The 24,856-nt window shown below is 36.6% G+C and overlaps 1 protein-coding gene across 3 annotated transcripts in view; it reads right to left on the bottom strand.

Moving 5' to 3' along the window:
- The window catches only part of MYO3A (myosin IIIA), a 219,313-nt gene that overhangs the window by 44,381 nt on the left and 150,076 nt on the right, over positions 1-24,856 (bottom strand). For all 3 annotated transcript variants that reach the window (XM_074324949.2, XM_074324951.2, XM_074324950.2), the window contains 7 exons: positions 22,674-22,827; positions 21,081-21,169; positions 19,073-19,202; positions 12,697-12,776; positions 12,168-12,245; positions 9,384-9,589; positions 2,135-2,246 (listed from right to left, as the gene is read on the bottom strand). In XM_074324949.2, coding sequence (XP_074181050.1) covers positions 2,135-2,246; positions 9,384-9,589; positions 12,168-12,245; positions 12,697-12,776; positions 19,073-19,202; positions 21,081-21,169; positions 22,674-22,827 — 849 coding nt within the window. The remainder of the gene's footprint in view (positions 1-2,134; positions 2,247-9,383; positions 9,590-12,167; positions 12,246-12,696; positions 12,777-19,072; positions 19,203-21,080; positions 21,170-22,673; positions 22,828-24,856) is intronic.

Here is a 24,856-nt window from a genome sequence, read left to right as displayed (position 1 = left end):
TAGTTTTGCAACAGGTAACTAGGTTTTGTTGGATGGACCAAGAAGAGTGGAGGAGGTTGAGCTCTTGTATCAGTTTTAGCATCATGTACTCTGAGCAAAGCTAAGTTTTATGCTTTTATTATTTTTTTAAAAAGATAATTTTATTTCCTAAATTTAAAAATCTCATGAACCTATTTGTAAGACAGAAAGCAATTCTAGCTATAGTAGTTCATTGATTAAATGTTTATTGAGATGTGTTATATATACTCACCTGCTGGGATACAAAGGTGAATGAAGTGGGGGCCCTGTCCTTCAGGGGCCCGAATGCTGTCAGTGGAGGAAAAAAGTCAGAGAGAGGATCCCAGGCAGAATGAACAACTTTCTCACTAGACCCAGTGGCCACCCAGGAGAAAGGAGGGCTGACTTTTGATCATTTTAAAATCAAAATTAATTGGAGCAACAGGGGAGCCTGAAGGCCCGGAGATATTCTCATCTAAGAGTTTTCAACTTCTCCGAGGAAATAGGAAGGTTTTTTATTTTCTTCTTTTAATGGCTACATTTACTAAGGAAATTCACCTCAAAGAGAGTTTATTGAATCCACTAAGAAAGTCACTTAAATTCAAATTGAACAGCTGAGTCACGAGACCTGGTAATCCTGACTGTAGAATTCTCTCAGCATTCCATTACTTAAAAGCTTGGCACCATAGGCAAACAGTTTAACATTACAGGTTTTGATTGAATTTAATTTTAATTTCTACAGGACTCTAGATGTTAATATGTTTAGTCCATTCCACTGTTGACAATTCATTTAAAATTCAATCTGTTTAAAAAGGTCATCATTGTTTTTTTGTACAGCATTAGAAATGTTCCTATATTGAATACTTTTATCCATCTTAATGAGTTGGAAAAGGTGAAGTGGAAAAATACAAATAGCTTTAAAATGCTACTCAAATATCATGCAGAACTGGACCTGCAAAGGGCCTTTTTACAAATTAAAACTCCATTTGAAGTTACGCATGTGTTTCCGACCGTGAATCGTGAGATTTCAGCCTGACAAAACTCATCTTTGTGAGCATCTAAAAGAAAGGGTGTGAATAAAACACCCATCATTTTAGTGCTCAGAATTTCCCCTTACTAAATCTAAAGTAAATATAGATTAGTGAATATGTAGGACTCAGTGTAAGATAAACAATAAAACAAACTCCTTAAATTGTTACAGGACTAACTTCTCATCTGAACATTATGAAAATTCTCTCCCACACTTCCTACCTGCAACACACATCTAATATAAATTTCTTTGCAAATGTGGAAGTTTGTTTCAGTCTGTGTCTATGGTATGGCTGACCGGTTATTCTTGAGTGGTCAATTTATGAGTCCTTCTCTTTAGCTTTGCTCTTTTCTCCATCCTCCCCCAGTGATACACTTACTGCCCTAAGACCTGGTATGCTGTTTGTCTCCTTATCCCAATCTTGTAATGCTCTGAGGGTATCTGAGCAGCCCAATGCATCCTTTCTCCAATTAGCCACCTGTCTTTCTTCCATATTCAAAATTGGTTATGATTTTTTACTTTAATTCTCTAAGGGACTAAATAAACTAAGATCTCACATTTCTCAAATCTAACACATAAACATACTAATATCCAAATACATATAGAGAGTCTAGTAATACTTGTGAATTTCACTCCAGATAAATATCACATTTACTATATATATATATATATATATATATATATATATATATATATATATATGCAGCTTTGAGAATTAGGAAATAAAAGAAAAACAATCCTACTTAAATCACTAAGATTCTCTACAGCTTTTGACTATATTCGGTGATAATAAAATAGAGAAAATATATCAGCCTATTTTCAATAGTATTTGAAGTATACTCACTTTAAATTTCATCCATTTTTAGGATAAATCTTCAAGATAAATTTTTCTTGAATTTCTTAAAAGAAACCTTTATGAGAGCCAAGTGTTTAATTTTACTGAAGAAAACCTTTATGAATTTCTCAATTTACTTCCCCTATTTTAAGCTAAGATTCTGTAACATAAAAAGCCATAACATTTTTAACCATTGTAAAATGTTATAATTCTCAGTAAATCCAACATACTTATTAACTTTTTTTTTCTTGAAAATTACATGAAAACCTTACTTTTGTTTTTCCAAGAGCCCAGTTATCCAGACCAGCTTTTTCCAAAATGGCGGCACAGGTGTCAGGACTCACTGGCGGCTCCTCGCTCCACTTGTAGCAGAGAACATGGTACCTTCAAATGGACAAAAGGGCTGCTTAGTATTTCACAAAGGTCTAACATCTCACAGCCTGCTGGACTACTGATAGCTCCGTGCAGAGAGGGGAAGAGACTCCCCAGATTTAACATAGGGGATCCTGTAGGCACTGTCTGAACAACTCTGGCATAGGCTGTATTCCAGATGGACACAAATCCAGACCAGTCTATTTGTGTAAACTTGAGCATTGTTTTTTCAGTTTAGTGACTACTTTTCAACACTTAACACTGAACCCCCCCCCACCCCCCCCACAAAAGCTCTGTCTCTCAAAACAAAAGAAAAATTAACTGGCTATTTTAAAAAAAGTAACCTCTCTCTGGGCACTAAAAACAGTACTGCAGTGGCAGGAAGCAGAGGGAACAATTTTATTCTTTTTTTTTCTTTTACCTTCACAAAAACATTAGAAGCTGATCTTAAAATTGGAATGAAGGAGTTTAATTCTACACAAACTTCCCACTACTATATACACACCTTCTATCATTGTTTTTCCTTGAGTTACACTATGTCTCTTCCTGGAGCTTTTCTCTATTGGTTTAATACATCAATAATTGAAGAGAGCAAGTTATTAAGGGGTGAATGAAGGAGAGAAGTGAAAGAGGTCACAAGCTATTCAGGCTGAGTACAAAGTCTAAAGGGGAAAAGGGGTGAATTAAAGGAAGAAAAACCAGTTTACACCGGTCAACAATCTTGCACAAAAAGTCAGATTTCTAGAGTTTTCAAACATTCTTATTTTTATTTAATTTCTTGATGCAAGATTAACCTGAGAGTCCAGAGGAGACAAAGCAGCACGTTTTGGTAGGTTCTGCATTTCAAAACAGAGGCCATGCTGTGTAGGAGACTGAGATAGTGAAGTAAATTGTGCCATAATGAGAGTCATCTTTGGACACATCATGGAACCTCTTTAAGTATCAACTTCCTCATCTAAAAATGAGCTCGTAGATAAATCTCTGAAAAATAACATAGCCCAGCTCCACCAAGTTTCATTCCATTAAATCTGCAGATGAACCAGTTTCTCTTAGGCTCTTGGAGAATCCTGGCCTAGAATAGTCTAGAAAGAAGTGGATGCTCATAGCTTTTACTGTTTGTGCAAATAGCCTCAGGGAATGCCCATTAGCCTCCCTCCACCTACCAGGCCTGCCTGCTTCAGGACTCAACTTGCTCAAGGAGAGACACACTGTGACCTGAGTAGGTACTCTGGCCTGTTAGCCTACCAACCATCTCCTGGTTTGACTCCTTTGTAGATTCAGCCAGGATCTCACAGTTCATCACGTGAGTCACTCTTAGTGAGCTCCCTCTCATTCTCTGTTGCCCATGCTCTGCAAACATGTGAACAGCGACTGTCCAATCACCTGGTTCTCTGCTGTCGGGAAGGCTTCAGGGCACTGCCAGAGAAGACCACATTCCTGACAGTGTGCACACTACGAATGTGCAGTTTCCTCACTTAGCTAGGTTCACACAATGCTCAGCATCCGTACTGGGCCGTGGTCATGTCCTCACTCCATCCCCACAAGAGCAATTTAATCCCTCCTGCCCCCTTCCAGCCTCCCAGCAGCCCTGCCCTCTGAACGCTTCTCAGCAGATAAGTTGTCTACTATTTTACTAGAGACCATTATTCATCTGCCCATTATCAATTCTTCCCTCTTTCAGAGGAGGAGATAGCCACTCTCCATGTGCATGGGTTCTAGATGCCACCTCTTCCTCCTCTTCCCTTCTGCATATTTTCAATCCCTTTTCTCTCTTCTGGCTCCTCCCATTTAGTACAAAACAAACCCCCTAAGTCTCTGTCATCTGAAATGATTCTGTATCTCCTACTGGCTTTATAGATAAGTTGAAAGATTGTTTCAAAAAACTGTCTATTTCTCTACTTCCCATCACTCTTCAACTCCTGGAATCTTATTTAATCACATAGTAATAATGACTCTTTATTTAATCTCATATGGTCTTTTAGTGATGAAATCCAGTTGTTTCCCATCCCAATCAAAAGTGTTCTTTCTGCAGTATTTGATATTGTTGACCACTCTGTCTTCTGTCTTGAGAGTGTCCCCAAGGATCCCATCTTACTTTGTATCCCTGCTTCTCCTCCCCCGCTGTCTCCCTGACATGCTCCATAGTTAGACTTGCTGCTTAAATGCTAGTGTTCTACAATGTTCCATCTCTTTCTAAGCTCTCTCCACAGGTGTCTTGTTTACATGCATGGTTCTGACTATTCCCTGGTCGTGAGGATACTTAAATCTACACTCTCAGCCCTGTTTACATAAACTCTAAACACATTACTTCTGACCGCCTACTCTACATCCCACCTGGTTATCTCACAGACATTCCAAACACAGCAAAATGCATCATCTTTTCTTTCCTCTGCTAGTTCCTGTCTCTGTGAGTGATATCATCACTCTTTAAAAGGTAGTGAACCTAGAAATCTGGGTGTCATTCTAGAGTCTTCCCTAGTCTTCAGTGTACCCAACAGGCTTAAAAGTCTCTCTTGAACCCACTTCTTTCTCTCCATTCCTATTGCTGTTACCTTAAACTTACTGACCACTTCTCACCTTGACTTCTATAATTTCCTCCCCACTTGTCGTGTCCATTCTTACTCCCTCCCACCCTCCCTAAGACAACTTGCACAGCTCCATCTGAATTATCTTAGAATGAAAACCTGATCACGTTCTTTTCTGACTACGAAGTCTCCGACTATGTCCCAGGTTCCAAGCTGGGATGGCAAAATCGGGTGTTTTCAAAATCTGGGTAGGTAACATAAACATGTTAGCCGGGAAGCAGTGGAAATGCAGGAAATGGAGAAGTCACACCTGCTGAAAAGCAGTCATTTAAAATTGGTTGCCACATATGATGACTAATCTGAATGCTCCTTCCTGCTCTGCATCCCTGCCTGCCTTTCCAGCCTCATGTCCTGCAATTTTCCATGGACATCTTGAGCTCCAGTCATAAGAGTTATTTAAAATTATGCCAAAGGGCCATGCTTGCTCATGCCTCCCTGCCTTTGTGTGTTATTCTCTATGCCTGCATGTCCTCCCTTCCTCACTCCTTGTGCTGTGTGCTCTCCTGCCAAACCTGTTCATACCAGTCGCACTTGAGGAGACATTATTTAAATAAATATCAGGTAAATTGGTGAAATATGAGTGAGGGGAGCCAGAGAATTGTTTCTACAAAACTGTATCAAATGTGTTGGTGAGACTTCATAAAGACGTGTTCTAAACAACTATGGAATTGAACATGGATGAAGCTATAACGGGGTTGAGGTGATTGTTTCTCAAGTATCTTTAGCTTCTTGTTTCACTTCAAGAAGTATTAACTAGAAATCCTATACGAGGGATTATGGGTAGATTAGGTAAGAAAGAGTCAATAAACTCTGATTAGTAGACTTTTATTCAAAGAAAAAAAATGAAGCCTATATCAAAAGATTGAAAAATGAACAGATGCTCATGTTCTAAGTTAAAATACATTTATAGTATGGGTTTCTATATTATTTTTATGATTCTCTGCTTTATCTGAATTTCTGCTATAATCTAAGAAGTCTTCCCCTTTCCTCCTCCACCATCCCTACTTCATGCTCTGTGCATACTTTTATTAAAAATATCCACTGTTCTTTCAACAAATATTTATTGAGCACCTACTACACATCAGATACCCTTGCAAGTGCCGGGGACAGGGCAGTGAACACTGCAGACCAACACCCTTGCCTCCCGGAGTTTACATTACATTGTAGGATAATGTGGATAATTAGATCCCTATTACCACAACTAGTTTGAGTTTCTAAAGGTCAGAGGCTCTTTTATTAATCTTTGGATTAAGATTTGGGATAATCTTTTCTCAAGGACTGGAACATAGTGGGTGCTCAATTAAATGCTTATTGAATGACTAGTGAACTGTCTCTGGGACTTTGCTCTGGAAATCAACATCTAAGTGAATCAGATGTGTTTACAGAGAAAGGCCCCGACTCATGCTTTGTTGTACCCCTTGGTTTAAAGACTTGTTTTAAAGCCAACATGCTGACTTTTGGTTTGTTGTTTATGGGTTAGCTTCATGGTTTAAATTGTGGGAGTCAAGACTACAGCACTGAACATAATAAGTAATTTTGGGATCTTGGCGCTGAGACAAAAATTATAATGAAAATAATTATAGCTGATATGTGTTGTTGACATTTGGTTCTATCAATAAACTTCATATATATTATTATGTTTAATGCGCATAGCCACATAATAAAGTATATGCTATTATCATAATTTCTATTTGCAAATGAGAGAATGAAGTTTGAATATTTCAGAACGCAAGTAACTTTGAACAGGTCACATATTTGGTAAGTGGTGGAATTGGGATTCCAACCAGGGTTTTCTGACTTCGAAACACATGTAGTCCTCTATACTACTGCTTTTCGTAAGTTCTGGTTGTATTAAAGCTCTGGTAACTAAATCACTCTATCTAGGTGCCTTGTGGGAAAATGGAGCTAATTTCAGACGTTTCTTAGTACAAGGGTTCTTCTGAAATAAGTACTGTAAAACCCAGTGTCATGTGCAAAGTAAGTTCATGTTGTGTCTCTTCCGTTAAGATCATGTCTTCGTTCCAAAGCGTTTCTCTACAACAGAACAAAGGGGCTGATGAATTTTGCATCATATATACAAGGAGGGTTGGTCAAAGGCAGGACACAGGAGGCTCACTTCGTCCTATTTACACCTCCACGGAGCCTTTGCAATTGTTCTGCCTCCTGAAGAGTCTATGCCAATTTGATGGCAGCTTTCAAATTAGTGACAGAGCAAAGGTTTAGCCTTTTATTTCTGGACTTTCCTATGTGCAGAACCACTAGCTATTCCCATGTTCTCTATAAACTCAGTTTTTTCCCCTCCTCATGTATCATGTAGTAATTTGCTATTCTTTAACAGCATGGGACTTTGAAATACATTTAAAAATTTATTCTCACTTCTGACCCTCTAAATAAGTGACTTTCAACTACAACATCATCAAGGAAATATGCTCAGCTCTCCTTATGGTCCATAATATAAAACCATGCATAATTTTGAAGTTATAAAAAATTAGTCTGGCATTCAAGGCCATATTTTTAACCTGATCTGTTTTCCCATCTTATCTTCTGTTACTTCTGTCACTCTACTAATACATACTCTACCACTCCAGTCTAATCCAAGTCTCTCTGGCTTTTGGCACACCAACCTGTACACTGAGAAAGCCCCTTCCTGTGTTTCCATAAACCTTGCCCTCCATCTGATCCCAGTTTGGCTTCCTTTCTTGATACCCTCTTAGCAGCCCCGCTGGAGATAATCCTTCTCTCCCGATTTCTTATACTGTGGGCCCCGTTCCCTTGGATCTTGGTGTTTATTACCTTGCACTGCTTATTAACTTTCCATGTCTATGGCTCTGATTATTTTAACCGGATTGTTCATTCTTGAGGATCGAGCCTGCATTTGCAAGTTTTAAAATTCAGTGTTTCCTACAGTGATTAGCATGGTGCCTTATACATAAAACAGTCACTAAAATATAAGGATACTTCTATTAATATTATGTTAATGTTACTTATATTAATATTTAAGCAAGTTAAAAATCTATTCTTCTCCTAAAAAATGTAAAGTATAATGAAGTCAAATTTTAACTTGAAATTTGAAACTCCTTTGTATCTAGTACTTTTGGGTTACCCGCTTTCATGTACAGAATGGAGAATTTACCTATTGGCCAATAAGAAATTATAATATTTTTTATTTCTTAGCTTTGGTTATAAAATTGGGTCTGTTGTGTGAGAAGTGACGTCAGTGATTCGATGCTGGCTATATTTCTGCACTCTAAAAGTTGAAGTTTTAAAGTCTGCCAAAGTACTATAAAGGATTTTCCAATACGAACGTCACCACTTTTATGTAATTTTGCTCTCCATCATGAAAAAGCAGCATGGTTTTCCTTATTTCAAGGCACTCAAATGAATACCTTTCTTTTCTTTCCTAGATCTCTAAAGAAAAAAATAATTAGGAAGTACCAAGAATCGCTGAAAGTATAAAAATTTACAAAAAGAGTTAGAATTCTTATTTCATTTACTAAAGGTCTTGGTTACACACAGTAAAAGAATGCTTGAGATAAGACATGACAATGTTTTTTGTTATTGTTGTTGTCTTGGTGGGGGGAGGGAGCTAAGAGATCACAGTTCCTTGCGCAATCACTAAACTTTGTTTTGTTCTAAATACTAATTTATGTATTATGAAAAAAGCCAGAGGATGTTACATATGGAGAATCCCTCAATTGCTAGGTTTCACCTGAAAATCGTAATAGACTTCTCTTTTGAAAGTTGAAACTTCAACTTTAATGGCTGTAGAAATCATAGAATTGACAAACATCAGAAATATGAGCATTTCAAATATTGAATATGTAAGATATTGAACCTCTATATCACTACTGTGTTACTTAATGTTTAATATATAGCTTAATTCATTTAACATCAATCTCAAATATCAGAAAGGACTCCTTATTCCCAATTGATTCTTACACGTTCTAAATCATCTTTAGAAACAACATCTCATTTGATTCTTGTAACAATTCTATCAGGTAGTCATGGCAGTTTCATTAGACGAGGAAAATGAGGTTCTGTATAGGCCAGGCTTTCTCAGCCTCAGCACTGTTAACATTTTACGCTAGATAATTATTTGTTGCAGTGGGTTGTCCTGTGCATTTTCAGATGTTCTCTGCCCACACCTCCTCCACCCACATCCTACCAGTTGTGACAACCCAAAATGTCTCCAGACATTAACATATGTCCTTTGAGGAGCAAAATACCCCCTCACTGAGAATCAGTGGTCTAGGCCGTGGTCACATAGGAAGTGGCAGAACTTGGACAAGAAACAGATTTGTCAGTACAGAATCTCAGGCCTCTCAGTCACGCTGCCTGTGACATGTATCCTATGCTGCCACTCACTGGATCTCCCAGTTGACAAGAGAAACTTCCAGCCCAGTTCATAGTTACCGTTTCTTTCAATACATAATCCTTTGTGTGGACAAAATGCCTCCTTCCTTGAACACCTAAGTTATTCTCTTCCCTGTTTGGGTTTCTATAATTCTCCTGAAGAATTTTTTATATAAACTGCACATGGAAATTTAAAAAGAAATCCACATACCGCTTTATAAAGTTAGCAAAGAGTATCCGATGTGAGTATCCTAGCCTTCGAATTCTTGCTGTTTCCAGAATTCCTGTGTAGCGAAGCTGTAGCAGAACTTTTTCTTTGTCGTATTTTCTGGCCTGACGTTCATTATTTGGTTTGATGCAACGGACAAAATGAGGTTGGCCCATCACCATTTTAGATAACAAATCCATCAGGGAATACTATGAGGTGCAACAAAAATAAATTTCCCAGTGTAACATACAAAAACTTATGAGCTTGTAGGTCTTTTTATTATGAGAAAAAAAAAATCTGAAAACTGAACGTTACACATGTTCACATTAATTCACAGTAAATGGAGGAAAACCTGTATTAGTAAAAATTTTATTTATAATATATTTTTAAAAATACAGATTTACTCATAAAAATGTAGAGGCAATAACTAGGAACTTAACTAGTCAAAGGTTGCCTGTAAATTCTAAAGGCAACTTTAATAGACAGATAAAATTATTTTTGATATAGATTGTAAAGAATTATATCCTCTCAGGGAAAATTGCCAACTTACAATAATTAAGTATACAATCTAGCTTCCTGCTTATACTAATGATTTCCTTCTCCAACTCTTTCTTCATAGAAAGAATGAAGAGTAAACACTCTAACCCGTCAGTATCATCTCCTAGTTTAAAATAATGACTGAGAAGTTAATGCAGTTTAATATATAGGACATAGTTATAGAAATAAGCAAATCTGTTAAGTACTCTAATCTGCTCTGGTTTAACAATTTTCTTATTTATTTTAGAGTTTTTAATATCACACAGATGTGAAAATGGTTGTGCAGCAACACCTAATTAAAACAGTGGCTGATTTGCTAAGTATAATTAACTAGTAGCCAATTAACTAAGTATAATATATTAGGATAATCATAATTCAGCTAAAAGTGGAATCCCAGAAAACTAGTATGTCAGAGACATACCAGGATTACAATTTGTTGGCCAGGTAATAAATGTCTGGACACTGACAGCTGCTGGAGGCTGGGTCTCTTTCTTTTTCTTTTCTGAGGTGATATCTCATTGTGGTTTTAATATGCATTACTTTTCTTTTTTTTCATTTAAAATTTATTGGGGTGACAATGGGTAGTAAAATTACATAGGTTTCAAGTGTACAATTCTGTAATACATCACATAGATGAGGGTAAATGGGGTCAAATATATGGTGATGGAAAGAGAACTGGCTCTGGTTGGGTCTCTTTTAGTGTTGTAAATACAAAAGACCACAGTTACAAGCGCATGCAAACCAAAGGCTGGAATTGGGTAACTGACACAGCACTGGATTTGCATGGCTTCCTCTTGGGCACTGTGTCTCAGATGTGATCTTCTTCAAACAGCTGGGTCTGTCACTTTGGAGCCCTTTTTCATTACTTTTATCAGTGAATCATCATTCCTTTAGTCATGCAAACATCTGCCAGGCACTGCGATTCTGAGGTGCATACACATCTGTTGGCAAGCTGAGCAAGAGCTTACTGCAATTTAGGCATTTGGTTTTTCTCAGGGGCCAATGCAGAGCGTTACACTATGTTCACTGTTCTCTGCAGAGTGAAAATATTTTTAAAAATACATTACATACTACATGGAATTATCTTCTATCTTTTCACTTCAGCCTGAGGAGTAAAACAATTTTATGAACTCACAGTTTAAATGTACACACAGTATTTGATGTTAACAACAACAGTACGATAATGGTTTGGGTGGCTCACTTAAAGAAAAGAAAAGAATCTGGCTGTAAATATTCTCGGTGATTCAGCTGTGCTGCAGTCCTGATGGAATGGGAACATGTTTAGCAGCAAATGTGAGATAGTAAGCATATAAATAAATATACTAGGTGCTACTCAAAGATGATTTAATACACATTGTCTGCTATGAGATTAGGACTTGAAAAACATTTTGATAAACTACCCAGCTATTTTTAAAAGGATTTCATGATTCTGTTAAGGAACAGGGTTTAGTCACTGAGCACTCATAGGAAATTTAACCCAATTTCCTCCACTTCCCCACATTAAATTAACTATTAATAATTTCCAAGTTTTTGGTGGCATTTTCTCCATTTTCACTGGCTGGTTAATAGGATTTTATCAGAAGAGATAAATAAGAACTGGGACCAATAATGAGGGCAGAGTTCTCCAGAGCAAAGAGACAATAAAGCTTTTCTTTCCTTTCTCCATATGAGGGTAAACGGGGTCAAGGAGGAAAGATCACCTTGATCCAATGCTAAGGACAGAGTAACTCACTTCCTTGGCATGTTACTGTGTTTCCCTGGTTCCTTCTCCTTGCTCCATTCCTACACCAGTTCTATTTTTCTTTTGAGGTTTTCAGCTTGTCTATGTGCAGGAAGATATGGAATGTAGATGGATGCTCAATCTGGTCCCATTTATCTATCCAAAAGTTATTCAGGAGTGGGAAGGAGCGTTGTTAATTATAATAGCATCAAATCAAAAACCTTTTTAAGTTCTATTTTTGTGGAAATGCATTTAGTTCTAAGGACAAATTTTAATGCAGGTATAGACCTCCATTAACAACAACTTAGTACACAATAATTTTACAGGTGAAATATACCCAGTAAACCAATGCACAGATTTCTGTCAGTATCGTCCAATATAGCCTGTATCTAACAAATGGTAAATTAAACACAATAAAAATTTTCTTTTGCTTATAGCACTCTGATATTTGTTACTAGCTTTTGATCTATCACTCCCATTTAGGACAAATAACATCCACAAACACAACACATCATAATGTAATATCTTACTCTAAAATATGATGCAACTGTTTGTGTTTTCATGTTGGTTGTCTCTCTGGCATGACGTGTGGCTTCTCCAGTTTCACCCTAAGACCAAGGAAGGACAGTGATGTTTCAGTACTGATTGTACTTTATGATCTACAGGGAGCAGGTAGAATTTTCCTTCAGGTTATCATAGTCCATGCATTCAAATACATAAAACAACAAAATGTTATTGGTATTGTTACTTCAAGGTAATTGTTTTGTCAACTCCTTGGAATTTGAATTGGTCTTACATAGAATGTGAATACTTCTGACCTTAGCTAATATATTTTCAGTTGGTCTTACTGTAACATAAATGGTTAGGAATATATAAGAAATGCATGATTATTTTAATGACTAGCAGTAATATGAATATAACATAAATAGCTGTTTAAGCAGAAAAAAGATCAAAGGAAAAAAAACTAAGGAAAAGGCTATTTACTTTAGGAGCTCACAAATATTGCCATTGTAAAGGTAGATTTTTAGAGTCACTGCCATGAAAAATGCATTTTCTTACCTTTGTCAGGTTGATTGACTTTTCTGACATTCTCATTTGATAGTTTATTATATTTTTAGTTTTAGAATGTGGCAGATTTCCTATGGGAATTTAGACACAAAATTAATATACCTTTTTAGAATCCTTAATGACTAAAAGATTTTCCCAATTTACTAAAATGTTAAAATAAACATTGTGAATTCCACAATATTCAAACTTACATGCTTGGCTAACTACTTACTGAGAAACTTAGGATAAAATGATATTATGTGAAAATTTACAACAAAACTTTAATTCAGACAAAAATCCAGCTTGGAGAATGGAAAAGATAGAGGTAAGTGTTGGGTTTCCTTTTAATTATTTCAAGATATGGGGTGATGAGAGTCCTGCTGACACAGATCCTGCTCTGTAGGATCAGCTCCTGCACAACAGATCGTCCACAGTAGTCACTGCCAGTCCTCACATCCAATCAGACTGAGGGTCAATCCCTCCCACTGATGTGCAAACAGCAACTACTGGCTCATCTACAACAGGAGGGCACACAAAACCCACACAAGGGACACACCTGGAGAACCCAGCTCTGGTGACCAGGGAGACTGCTCCACTGAGCCCCACAGCACATCTACTACATAAGGCCACTCTACTAAAACTGGGAGACATAGGAGCCCTACTTAATACATAGAAACAAACACAGGAAGGCAGCCAAAGAGGGGAGACAAAGAAACATGTCCCAAATAAAAGAACAGAACAAAGCTCCAGAAAAAGAACTAAATAGAACAGGGACAAGTAATCTACCAGACACAGAGTTCCAAACACTGGTTATAAAGATGCTCAATGATCTCAGGGAGAACTTCAACAGACAGAGAAAAACCATAAAAATGGAGACAGAAAACAAAAAAGAACCAGTCAGAAATAAAGAATACAATAATGGAAATGAAGAATACATTACAGGGAATCAGTAGTAGATGCAATGAAGCAGAGGATCAAATCAGCGATTTAGAAGATGAGGTAGCATAAAACAACCAATCACAACAGAAAAAAGGAAAAAGAATCCAAAAAACTGAGGAGAGTTTAAAGTGGCCTCTGGGACAACATCAAGCATACCAACATTAGCATTATAGAGGTGCCAGAGGAGAAGAGAGAGAGAGAAAGGAATTGAAAACCTATTTGAAGAAATAATGACAGAAAACTTCCCTAACCTGGTGAAGAAAATAGATATACAAGCCCAGGAAATGCAGACAGTCCCAAATAAGACGAACCCAAAGAGGCCCACACCAAGATACATAATTAAAATGCCAAAGTTTAAATACAAAGAGAGAATCTTAAAAGCAGCAAAAGATAAGTTAGTTATCTACAAGGGAGTTCCCTAAGACAATCAGCTGATTTTTCAACAGAAACTTTGCAAGCCAGAAGGGATTGGCACAAAATATTCAAAGTTATGAAAAGTAAGGAACTACAACTAAGATTACTCTACACAGAAGAGCTATCATTAGATTCGAAAGACAGATAAAGAACTTCCCAGACAAGAATAAGCTAAAGGAGTTCATCACCACCAAACCAGTATTAGAAGGAATCTGAGAGGCTTCTTTAAGATGAAAAAAATAAAAAATATGAATAATAAATGACAATAACTATATACCTATGAACAATTACTTCAATGTAAGTGGATTAAATGCTCCAATCAAAAGATAGGATGGCTGAATGGATACAAAAACAAGACCCTTATATATGCTGCCTACACTTACTTCAGATTGGACACATACAGAATGAAAGCAAAGGGATGAAAAAAGATATTTCACGAAAATGGAAACAAAAAGCTGGAGTAGGAATACTTATACCATACAAAATAGACTTGAAAATAAAGACTATAATAAGAGACAAAGAAGAACCTAGTAATCCCAATTCAGGGTATTTATCTGAAGAAACCCAAAATGCTACTTTGAGGGGACATGCTCACCCATATGTTCACTGAAGCATTATTTACGAGGTGTGATCAAACAATATGGTGAATGTTTAAATTAAAAAAAATTATTACAGTAAAAGATATATTGCCATTAATCCCCCTCAAAATACTCCCCTCACTTCGAACACACTTATCGCATCGTTCTTGCCGCTTTCGGAAGCATTCCTGGAAGTCCTTTTTCTTGAGTGTCTTTAATTGCACTGTCGTGGCTGTCTTGATGTCCTGAATCATTTTGACTTTGGGGAAGAGCCAGAAGTCACAGGGTACCAGATCCGGTGAATAAGGTGGATGAGGGCACACTGTAATGTTTCTATTTGACAGAAATTGCTGTATACCAGAAGTGATGTGTGACACAGACTGTTGTCATGATGGAGGATGATTTATGGCACACTTTAAAACACACCTTCTGTCAACTGTAGCTCATACCTGACTGATTGCACCGAACAAGCTGAAACTTATCACATACTGTTACTAACGTTTGATACGCCACTTCCGGTATTGAAGATCCCTGCCTTTCTGTTGAATGGCACTGGGCAGCAGCATTCACCGAATTTTGTGATCACAATGGAAAGGTTCCATGTCACACATTGCTTCCGGTACGGCAAGTTCTATCAAATAAAAACATTACAATGTGTTCTCATCTATCTTATTCACTGGATCTGGCACCGGGGACTTCTGGCTTTTCCCCAAAGTCAAATGACCATGAAAGTTAAATGTTTTGAATCGATTCAGGACTTTGAGGCAGCCATGACAGCGCAACTAAAGACACTCATGGAAGAGGACTTCCAGAATTGCTTCAGAAAGTGGCAAGAATGATGAAATAAGTGGTTTGAAGAAAGGCGGAGTATTTTGAGGGGGATTAATGGCAATGTGTCTTTTACTGTAATACATTTTTTTTAAACATTCACTGTATTTGTTGGTCACACTTGTACAATAGCCAAGATATGAAAGAAACCTGGGTGTTCCCGAATGGATGAATGGATAAAGAAGAGGTGGTACATATATGCAAGGGAATATTAGTCAGCCATAAAAACAAATAAAATCTTGGCATCTGCAATAACATGGGTGGACCTAGAGGGTATTGTGCTAAGTGTAGTAAATCAGACAGCGAAAGACAAATGTCATACGATTTCACTTATAAGTGGAATCTAAAGGACATAAGTGGAATCTAAAGGACAAAATAAACAAACAAATGAAATAGAAACAAACTCATAGATACAGAGAATGTTTTGAGGGTTGCCAGATGGGAGGGGGCTTGGGGTAGGTGAAAAAGGGGAAGGGATTAAGAAGTACAAATTGGTTGTTACACAGTAGTCATGGGGATGTAGGGTATAGCATAAGGAATATAGTCAATAATATTGTAATAACTAGGTATGGAGTCAGATGGTAACTAAATTTATTGGTGTGATAGATGGGAGGAGGGTTGGGGGCAGGGTGGAAAAGGTGAAGGGATAAGAAATACAAATTCATGGGTATGTGAAGTAAAGCATAGGGAATATAGCCAATAATATGATCATAGCTAGGTGTAGTGACAAGTGGGTACTAGTCGGGGGGGGGGGTGTCACTTCATAAATTACGTAATGTCTAACACAATGCTGTACACCTTAAATTAATATTAAATAATATTGAATGTCAACTGTAATTGAAAAATTAAAAAAGGGGGGAAGACAAAGTGGAATAAGAGGTTCAAAGTTCCAGGTATAAAACAAATTAAGTCTTGGGGATGTAATATACAGCACAGGAAATATAGTCAATAATATTGTGATAGCGTGGTACAGTGTCAGATGGTTGCTGGAGTCGTCATGTGATCACTTCTTTAGCATAGGGAATATAATCAAAATATGGTAATAACTATGTATAGTGCCAAATGGGTACTGTTGAGTAACTATGATATACACCTGAAATGAATATAATATTGTATATTAGCCATATTTTAAGAAAAATCTTTAAAAAAAAGACTTGTAAATAATCCGTATGAGTGTCTATATTAGAAAAGAAGAAATGTTTTTCTTAACTCATTGACTTAAAGTTTTTACTTTAGAAATCAGAAAAATGACAGAATACCCAAAGTAAACAGGAGAAAGGAGGCAATAAAGATAAAAGCAAAAAACAAAACAAAACAAAATCTACAAAATAGAAAATAAAACCAATAGAGAAAATCAATGAAAGCATAAGTTGGTTCTTTGAGAATATATATATATTCTCAAAGAAGTTATGAGACAGTTACATAACTTCAAGATGTACAGATATTAAAAGGATAATAAGGAAATATTACAACTTTATGTCAATAAATTTGTTTACATAGATGAGTAGACAAATTCTTAAAAGACACAACCTACTAAAACTTATTCAAAAAAATTAGATAGCTTAAATAACTTTATATTTATTAAAGTAATTGAACTTGTAGTCGGAAATGTTCTCACTAAAAGCCCTTCAGGCCCAGGTGACTTCACTGGTAAATTCTACAAAGCAATTTAAAAAGAAATAATACTTATTTTACTTTTACTGAAAATTGAAGAGCAGGCAATACATCTCAGTTCATTCTATGAGGCCAGTATTACTCTGATTCCAAAATCAGAAAAAAAATTAGAAGAAAAGAAAACTATAGTTCAATGTCTCTCATGAACATAGATACAAAAATTCTTAACAAAATGTTAGTGAACTGAATCAGGCAATACATAAAATGTCCAATGCATCATGACCATGTCACGTTTTTCCAAGGGATGAGAAGTTAGTATAATATTAAAAAAATCTATCAATGTAACTCACCATATTTATAGAAAGAAAAACAAACATGCATACCTGATAAAAACTCAGCAAACTAGGACTACAGAGTCCTTCCTCCATCTATGCAAAACCTACAGCTAACATCATAGTTAATGGGGAAAAACTGAATGCTTTTTCTCCAAGATCAGGTATATGGCAAGAAAGTTCAGTCTTGCAACTTGTATCCAACACTGCATTGGTGACTCTAGCCAGTGCAACCAGGCAAGATGAAGAAATCAAATCTGAACAGAATGGAAAAGTAAGGGCAAATTGTTCACAGGTGACCTGACCATCTATGTAGGACATCTTATAGAATTTACCGAAAAACCTACCCTAATAAATGAGTATAGCAACATTGCAGGGCAAAAGAGCAATATACAAAAATCAGTTGGATTTCTGTATGCTAGCAACACACAGAACTTGAATTAAAAATTATCATTTGTAATAGCTTAAAAATGTGATATACTAGCAGATAATTTGAAAAAAAATGTGCAAGACTTGGGCACTGAAAACTACAAAATATTGCTGAGAGAAATTAAGGAAGACCTAACTAAATGGAAAGCTATATTGTGCTTTCTGATTGGAAGACACAATATTGGAAAGATACCATTTCTTCTAAAACTAATCTAATAGCTTCAGCATATCCCACTCAAATTCTCAGCAGGATTTCTGGTAGAAGTTGACAAGCTCATTCTAAAAGTTATGCGGAAAATCAAAGGAATTATAATTACCTAAACAACTCTGAAGAAGAAGAACTAAGTTGGGTAACTTACACTATCTGATTTCAAGATTTTTTATAAAGCTACTGTAATCAAGAAGTGTGGTATTGGCATAAAGATAGACAAATACCAGTGATACAAGTACACAGTAGAGAGACTAGAAATAGACCTATACATATATAATCAATTGATTTTCAATGCCAAAGAAATTCAATGTGGAAAAGAACAATCTTTTCAATGAACTGTCATAGAACAATTGGATAGAGGTAGGGAGGAGTGTAGGGAAGGATTACAAAGGATCACGAGGAAACATCATTTGGGGGTGATGAATAGGTTCATTATTGATTGCGGTGATGGGTTTATAGGTGTTTAGGTATGCCAAAAATTCATCATATTTTACTGTCTAAAATAGGTGCTATTTATTTATTGTATATAATTCCATCTCAATAAAACTATAAAAAAAGAAATGCAGAGAACAATTTGAAATTCCAATAAAGAAAAACAACCTAAACTACATTTTTTTTTTTTTTACTTAAAAGAAAATGCAAGAATGTATACGGTTGGGTGGAACAAAGGCATGTGAGTTTTTAATTAATAATGCAGAGCTCACTAAACCTGTAGAACCCCAAAGAACCATCCAAAAGCTGCCCACTCCTGAAACAGCAGGCAATTCTGAACTCTTTGGAGGTAAGCATATTCTTCTAATGAGTAGCTAGGATACTACCATATTTTCTGGTGAGTGCTTCACACTTTAATGAAAACCTAGCTTCTTTATATTTTACTATTTTCTTCACATGATCTAGGCAGAGCATATTAATAATTGCATATTAAGTGAGCTGAAAAAAAAAAAAGCATGAAAAACAGAATTATACTCATGAAAATCACTGTCAGAAACTACTTGGTTGGGCCTGAAAATCCTTCTCATTTAAAGGAAAATGTCTGAGCTTACCAGTTTTTGTCAGAGGGTGGTTGACTAGTTGCCGAATGACACTGTTTTCTGATGACCTCAAAAGTAGCACAATATCAGTTGGAAGAGTGTCTCTATTTTTAGCTAAGAATCCACTTGCATTATAGAGGACCTGTTGATAGAGTATGCTGTAAGCATGATCACAATTAATATCATGGTCAACTGTCATTATCATCATCATCAATAAATTTATGGAGAGCTCACCCTGTGCTGAGTGACAGATTTATAAAGGTAGTCCCTTACAACTTTGTTGGAAAAGCAAACCTCTCCAGGTTTACAGTAAATCTTGTCAGAGAAAAATTTGTGTGTCACTGATTTTACTTGGTTGAAATGATAAAAGAAGTTTGATTTATCCCATTATGTTGGAAATTTAGTGTGTTTCCTGTCTCTATTTGGAGGGTTGGAGGTGGTATAAAGGAAGCACACTGGGGCCACCCAGGCTACTCATTTCTATGATAATTGATTCACCGCAGAGAACTGGCCATTATAGGTTTTTGTCTCGCTAGGAGTGTGGGCCAAGTGCACTGTGGGTGCTTATGTTTCTGGCACTTCTAAATAATTTTAGGATTTTCTAAAGCTCAATGTAACCCAAAGACTTCTGATGATCCAATATGGGTGTTGTTATGAACTGAACTGTGTCCCTACAAAATTAATATGTTGAATCCTTACCCTCCAATGTGACTGTATTTGGAGATAAGCCCCTTAAGGAGGTATTTAAGGTTAAATGAGGTCATAAGGGTGGGACCCTAATCCCACAGGACTGATATCTTCACGAGAAGAGGAAGATGGGAGATGCACCAGGGATCGATCTGTCTCTACACCCATTCGTACACAGAGAAAAGGGGATACGAGGACACAGGGAGAAGGCGGCCATCTGCAAGCCAGGAAGAGAGGCCTCACCAGACACCAACCCCGCTGGCACCTTGGTCTTGGACTTCTACTCTCCAGAACTCTGAATAACTTTCTGCTGTTTAAGTCACCCTGCCTGTGGTATTTTTGTTATGGCAGCCCAAGCAGACTAATACAATTATTAAAAACTGGATAAAATGATCATAGGCAATTATTAATAGATGTTTTACGGGAGGCTTATTTGGAAAATCATGTGCTGAAAATCATGAGAGATGCTGTAACTATAATATTTAAGGCAGATTTTTTTTTCAATGACAAAAGTCTGTGGAATATTGAAGTTTGTGGAATATAGTTTTAATAAATTAGAATGCTCAGGGTTCTGTGTTATTTGATGTATTTCTAATTCATTGCATTCTTTCTTGATTTTATCCTCCAATATTTATAACATCATTGTGAGGGAATGACATGTTATTCTCTTCAGAAGAGAAGGAAGGCGTCCTCTGGGTGTTAAGGTTTGCTCTGGTGTGGAAATGTGTATCTGTCAATGCATAAACATTTCTTTCTCTAACTACGTAACAGTCCATTAGCCAATTCCATCCAACTAGGTTAGCTCTGTTATCTGACCATACCTCCAGCCTGTCACCTCCTCTTGTTGGGAGGGAGGAGAGACAAAGGCTGCAGTGGAGAGGGAAGCACCTGAAGTCTGAAAAAGGCAGTTTATATTAAAGGTGCTCAGCCACCATAAAAAGAAGGAAAAAGTAGGTACCCATTGCCAGCCAATCTGACCGAAAGCCAGATGTCAGGATCAGAGGCTTATTTCTTTCTTTTCCTTCATTTTCTTAATAAAAATTCCTCTAGAAAAACTATAACTCTGTTGAACTAAGAGAAGGATTTTTTTCCCCACCTTTTCAGGATAGATGCTCAAAGTGGATGCCCTGGAGGGGGAGTGGTTGGCAAAGGACAGGACAGGTTGTAGGAAGCTGAAGAACAGAGTTAGGGCCAGATAGTGGCAGAAACAGATGGCTATCGCATTACAACCATCTATAAATACTCTGGGAAATAATTTTCATGTCTACCCTTATTTTTATTATTCAATGAAACGCTAAAGAGAAACTCAGTCATACTTTTTCAAAGTTCTTACCTTTCCTGCAAAATGATGAATTCCAAAACTAAGTTCCATTCTTTTGGGCCTCCAGAAGTACTGTGATTTCAGGTTACCTTCAAATTTTTCTAAGAAAAAAGATTGAAGTCCAATATCAAGCATGTGGAGACCCTCAAAAAAATATTGACAGAATCATCTCTTTCACCATAAAATGGACAATGTGCAGTGAAAATTTTTTCACATAGTTAATATACACAGATTTGACATATAATTATATATGGTAAGGAAAAACTCAAAGATCATGAATTTTACCATTCAATTATGATTGAGAGCTGCAGTTCTCAAACCTTAGCAAGCATCAGGGCCCCCTGGAAGGCCTATTAAAACACCTGTTGCAGGGTCCCACCCCCAGAGTTTGTGACGCAGTAGGGCTGGAATGGGACCCAAGAAGTCACATTTCTAGCAAGTTCCCAGTTGATGGTGATGTTCCTGGTCTGGGGACCACATTTTGAGAACCACTGGTACAGAGGAAGGGAACTGCTGGAGACTGATTGATCAAAGAGGTTTGTGACACAGTTTGCAGTGAAGCCATGTACCTAGCAATTGGGTCTTTTGGCTCTCTTTTCTACTAGAAGACCTATAAGATATTGATTATATAGGGAACACAATAGGATAATAAAGGCAGTTACATTTCTATATAATTTTACCATCCTCAGAGAACTTTTTACTCCATGTTCTCGAGGAAACATTTTAACATCAAAGTCAAATGACTGCTGTGAAATGACTTTTCCCACAATCTTGCCATTATTTTCTTTTCCATTATATTGTCCAATTAGAGGAGAAAATACACCAGTGAGTCAGAAGGAAACAACATCATTGACCTAATGGTGAGAAACAGACTCTATATCACCAGAAGTAAATGACAGAAAACGTGAATCTAAATTTTTTGCGAGTATTGACTATCTCATACCACCAAGGAATATGGTGTTCTACCACATTTTTCAAATAGCTAAAAAATCTACAGTTTTTTGTTTTTAATTTAAGGAATAGGACATTTATTTTAGCCATTTTAGATGATAACCTTTTAAATATAGTATACACATCTCTGCATTCTCAAGCAGAAAAAAAATCACGTTTAATATTTCTTTGATGATTCAGGATTATTATAATGAACATTTACTAATGTACTGTAACTGAGGGATTATTAAGGTATTTGAGGCTATTTGCCTCTAGTAGATAAATGACTGGATCATCGCAGATGAATTTGTTTCCTCCCCATTAGCTAACTCTTTTCAAATACTAGAGCTACCTTTTTGCCCTGCCCTCCAATTTCTAATTTTGGGCTGGTCAACTTATAAGGTCGTTTCTAACACAAGATCCTATGGTTGAGGCTTTACCATGAAGTAAGGAGAAGTCCAGTCTCTAAACTTGCTTAATTTGTCATTAAATATTTCACTCTATTATAAACATTCACTGGTCTAGTTATCAGATCCAAAGCCACTTCTTTAAAGTTAGATACGCAGGCTTTGTGACAGCTGTGTTCTCCCAAATAATTAAAAATATTTTTTAATCATTCAGAATTAGATGGCTATCAGAACATGGCCATCAGAACACGATGGATTTAAGACTCACCTATAAGAGTCTGGTCAGTGGCCTTGGGAAATCGACTTTCTTCATCGAGTAGGGATAGTAAACCCATTGGCTTCTGTAGAAACAGATCTAGGAGGGGCCGGTTATCTTCATATTCAACAACTCTGGCATCAACGTCTTCATTTACGTATTCATTCTATAACAGAACATGATATGTACAGAAAATTCGGTTTAAAAATTCATTTAATTAAAATTAATTAATGACAACTATGTGAATAAACTATTGTTAAAAAAGTATCTACTCCTAAAATCTGAAAACATTTATCCATAAAGATTTATGTACCCCTATGTTCATTACAGCATTATTCATGGTGGCCAAGACATGGAAACAACCAAAGTGTCCTTCAATGGATGATTGGATAAAGAAGAGGTGGTACATATACACAATGGAATGTTACTTGGCCATAAGAAAAGATGAAATAGTGCCATTTGCGACAACATGGATGGATCTTGAGATTATCATGCTAAGCGAAATAAGTCAGACAGAAAAAGTTGAGAACCATGATTTCACTGATATGTGGGATATAAAACTGAAAACAACAAAGGAACAAGACAAACAAATAAAGAAACAAAAACTCAGACACAGACAATAGTTTACCAGACAATAGGTTACCAGAGGGTAAGGCGGGAGGGAGGTAGTAGATGACCCTCATCTACTACCCCTCTTCCGCCTTACCCTCTGGTAACCTATTGTCTGGTAAACTATTGGGATCAAATATATGGTGATGGAAGGAGAACTGATTCTGGGTGGTGAACACACAATGCAATATATAGATGATGTGTGATAGAAATGTACACTTGAAACCTGTGTAATTTTACTAACCAATGTCATCCCAATAAATTTAATTTAAAAAGTTCACTTAAAAATTTGTGAATAACATGTAGCTTGACAGTAAATGACCTAAAATCCTACTTTCCATGTATAATAATAAATTGCTCCTTCTGACCTTGACCTTAAACTGAGAATGTCATAGTATTTTTCTTTCTCCAGAACTGCTAATTCATTAAAGTCAGCACTGTTTCTACACTCTGGCAGTCATGAAAAGTTTCTAGTGCCTACACTAGAATTACAAATATCTTAAGATTTCAAAGATTTCAAAAAGCAAGGGAATATGTTGCTAATGAGCAGTAATAAAATTGTGTCCCAGAATTTATAGAATATTAATTAGGTATAGCTTAGGGTGACACGTCCCCTAATTTAAGCCTTTTATATAGTTCCAGAAACAAACCTCTCATAAGCATTTACATAACTTTTCAGTCATGATAATATTTACATTGTTAGTAGTGTGGAAAGCTGTGGGTCACAGGAAACACCACTGGATTTGGAACCGAGAACACACAGGTTCATATCTGTGCTCTGCCACTTAACTAGCTGTATAATCCTTTGGAATTTTCATACGCTATAAGCTTCCATTTTTCTATCTACTCAGTGGAGGTCACCATCTTCACCTAACAAAGAAAAAATATCTGGCATATTAATAATCATTTGCTTTTGAGTATCAAATGCATAAGATAAAAATAATGAGCAATTACTGTATGATCATGGTGCCAATGCAACATAGATGCTGTTGATCTAACTTACAAAAGGGACAGGAAGAACTGCGCTGTACATTTCTTTCTATAACTCTACCTTCATACTGTGCTCCTACTCCTGTGCCACAGTCTATAAAAGAAAGGACACACATGACTCTGAACGATGACTCGTAGCGAGGCTCGCAGGCAGGGTACTCACTGGTTCTCACGTGAGAAAGCAACTGTGACTAGGGAAGTGTATTGGATAACCACTGACTCGGGCAGAATGGCCTGCTCCATTCACAAATTAAAATGACAGGCTATTTTCATTTATGTATTTTATTTAAATATATTTTATTATATTTTTTAACTCATTAAATGTGTTTATTAAACACCTTGTGGTAAAGCACTGTGACGGGTGATAAAGAGACGTCTAAAAGAAACTCCCTGTCCTCAGTGGATTTAAAGTATTGTTGGAGTGGTATTTTAGTAAATGAATATTCAAAATGCAAGGTAAGATGTGACAGATACATGTACCGCATCGTGTACTACATGAGTTCAGAGAAAGAGAACTTACTCTGGCAACCTCATGGAGGAATCTGTCCAATGGCAGGTGGGGAATTTGATAAGCAAATGCTTTAATCACTACTTTT

This window comes from Rhinolophus sinicus, chromosome 1 (genome assembly GCF_057876585.1).
Source record: "Rhinolophus sinicus isolate RSI-liver-muscle chromosome 1, RSI-T2T, whole genome shotgun sequence".
Classification (NCBI taxonomy): domain Eukaryota; kingdom Metazoa; phylum Chordata; class Mammalia; order Chiroptera; family Rhinolophidae; genus Rhinolophus; species Rhinolophus sinicus.
The sequence above is the reverse complement of the archived record's forward strand: the minus strand, read 5'-3'. Positions and strand labels throughout refer to the sequence as shown.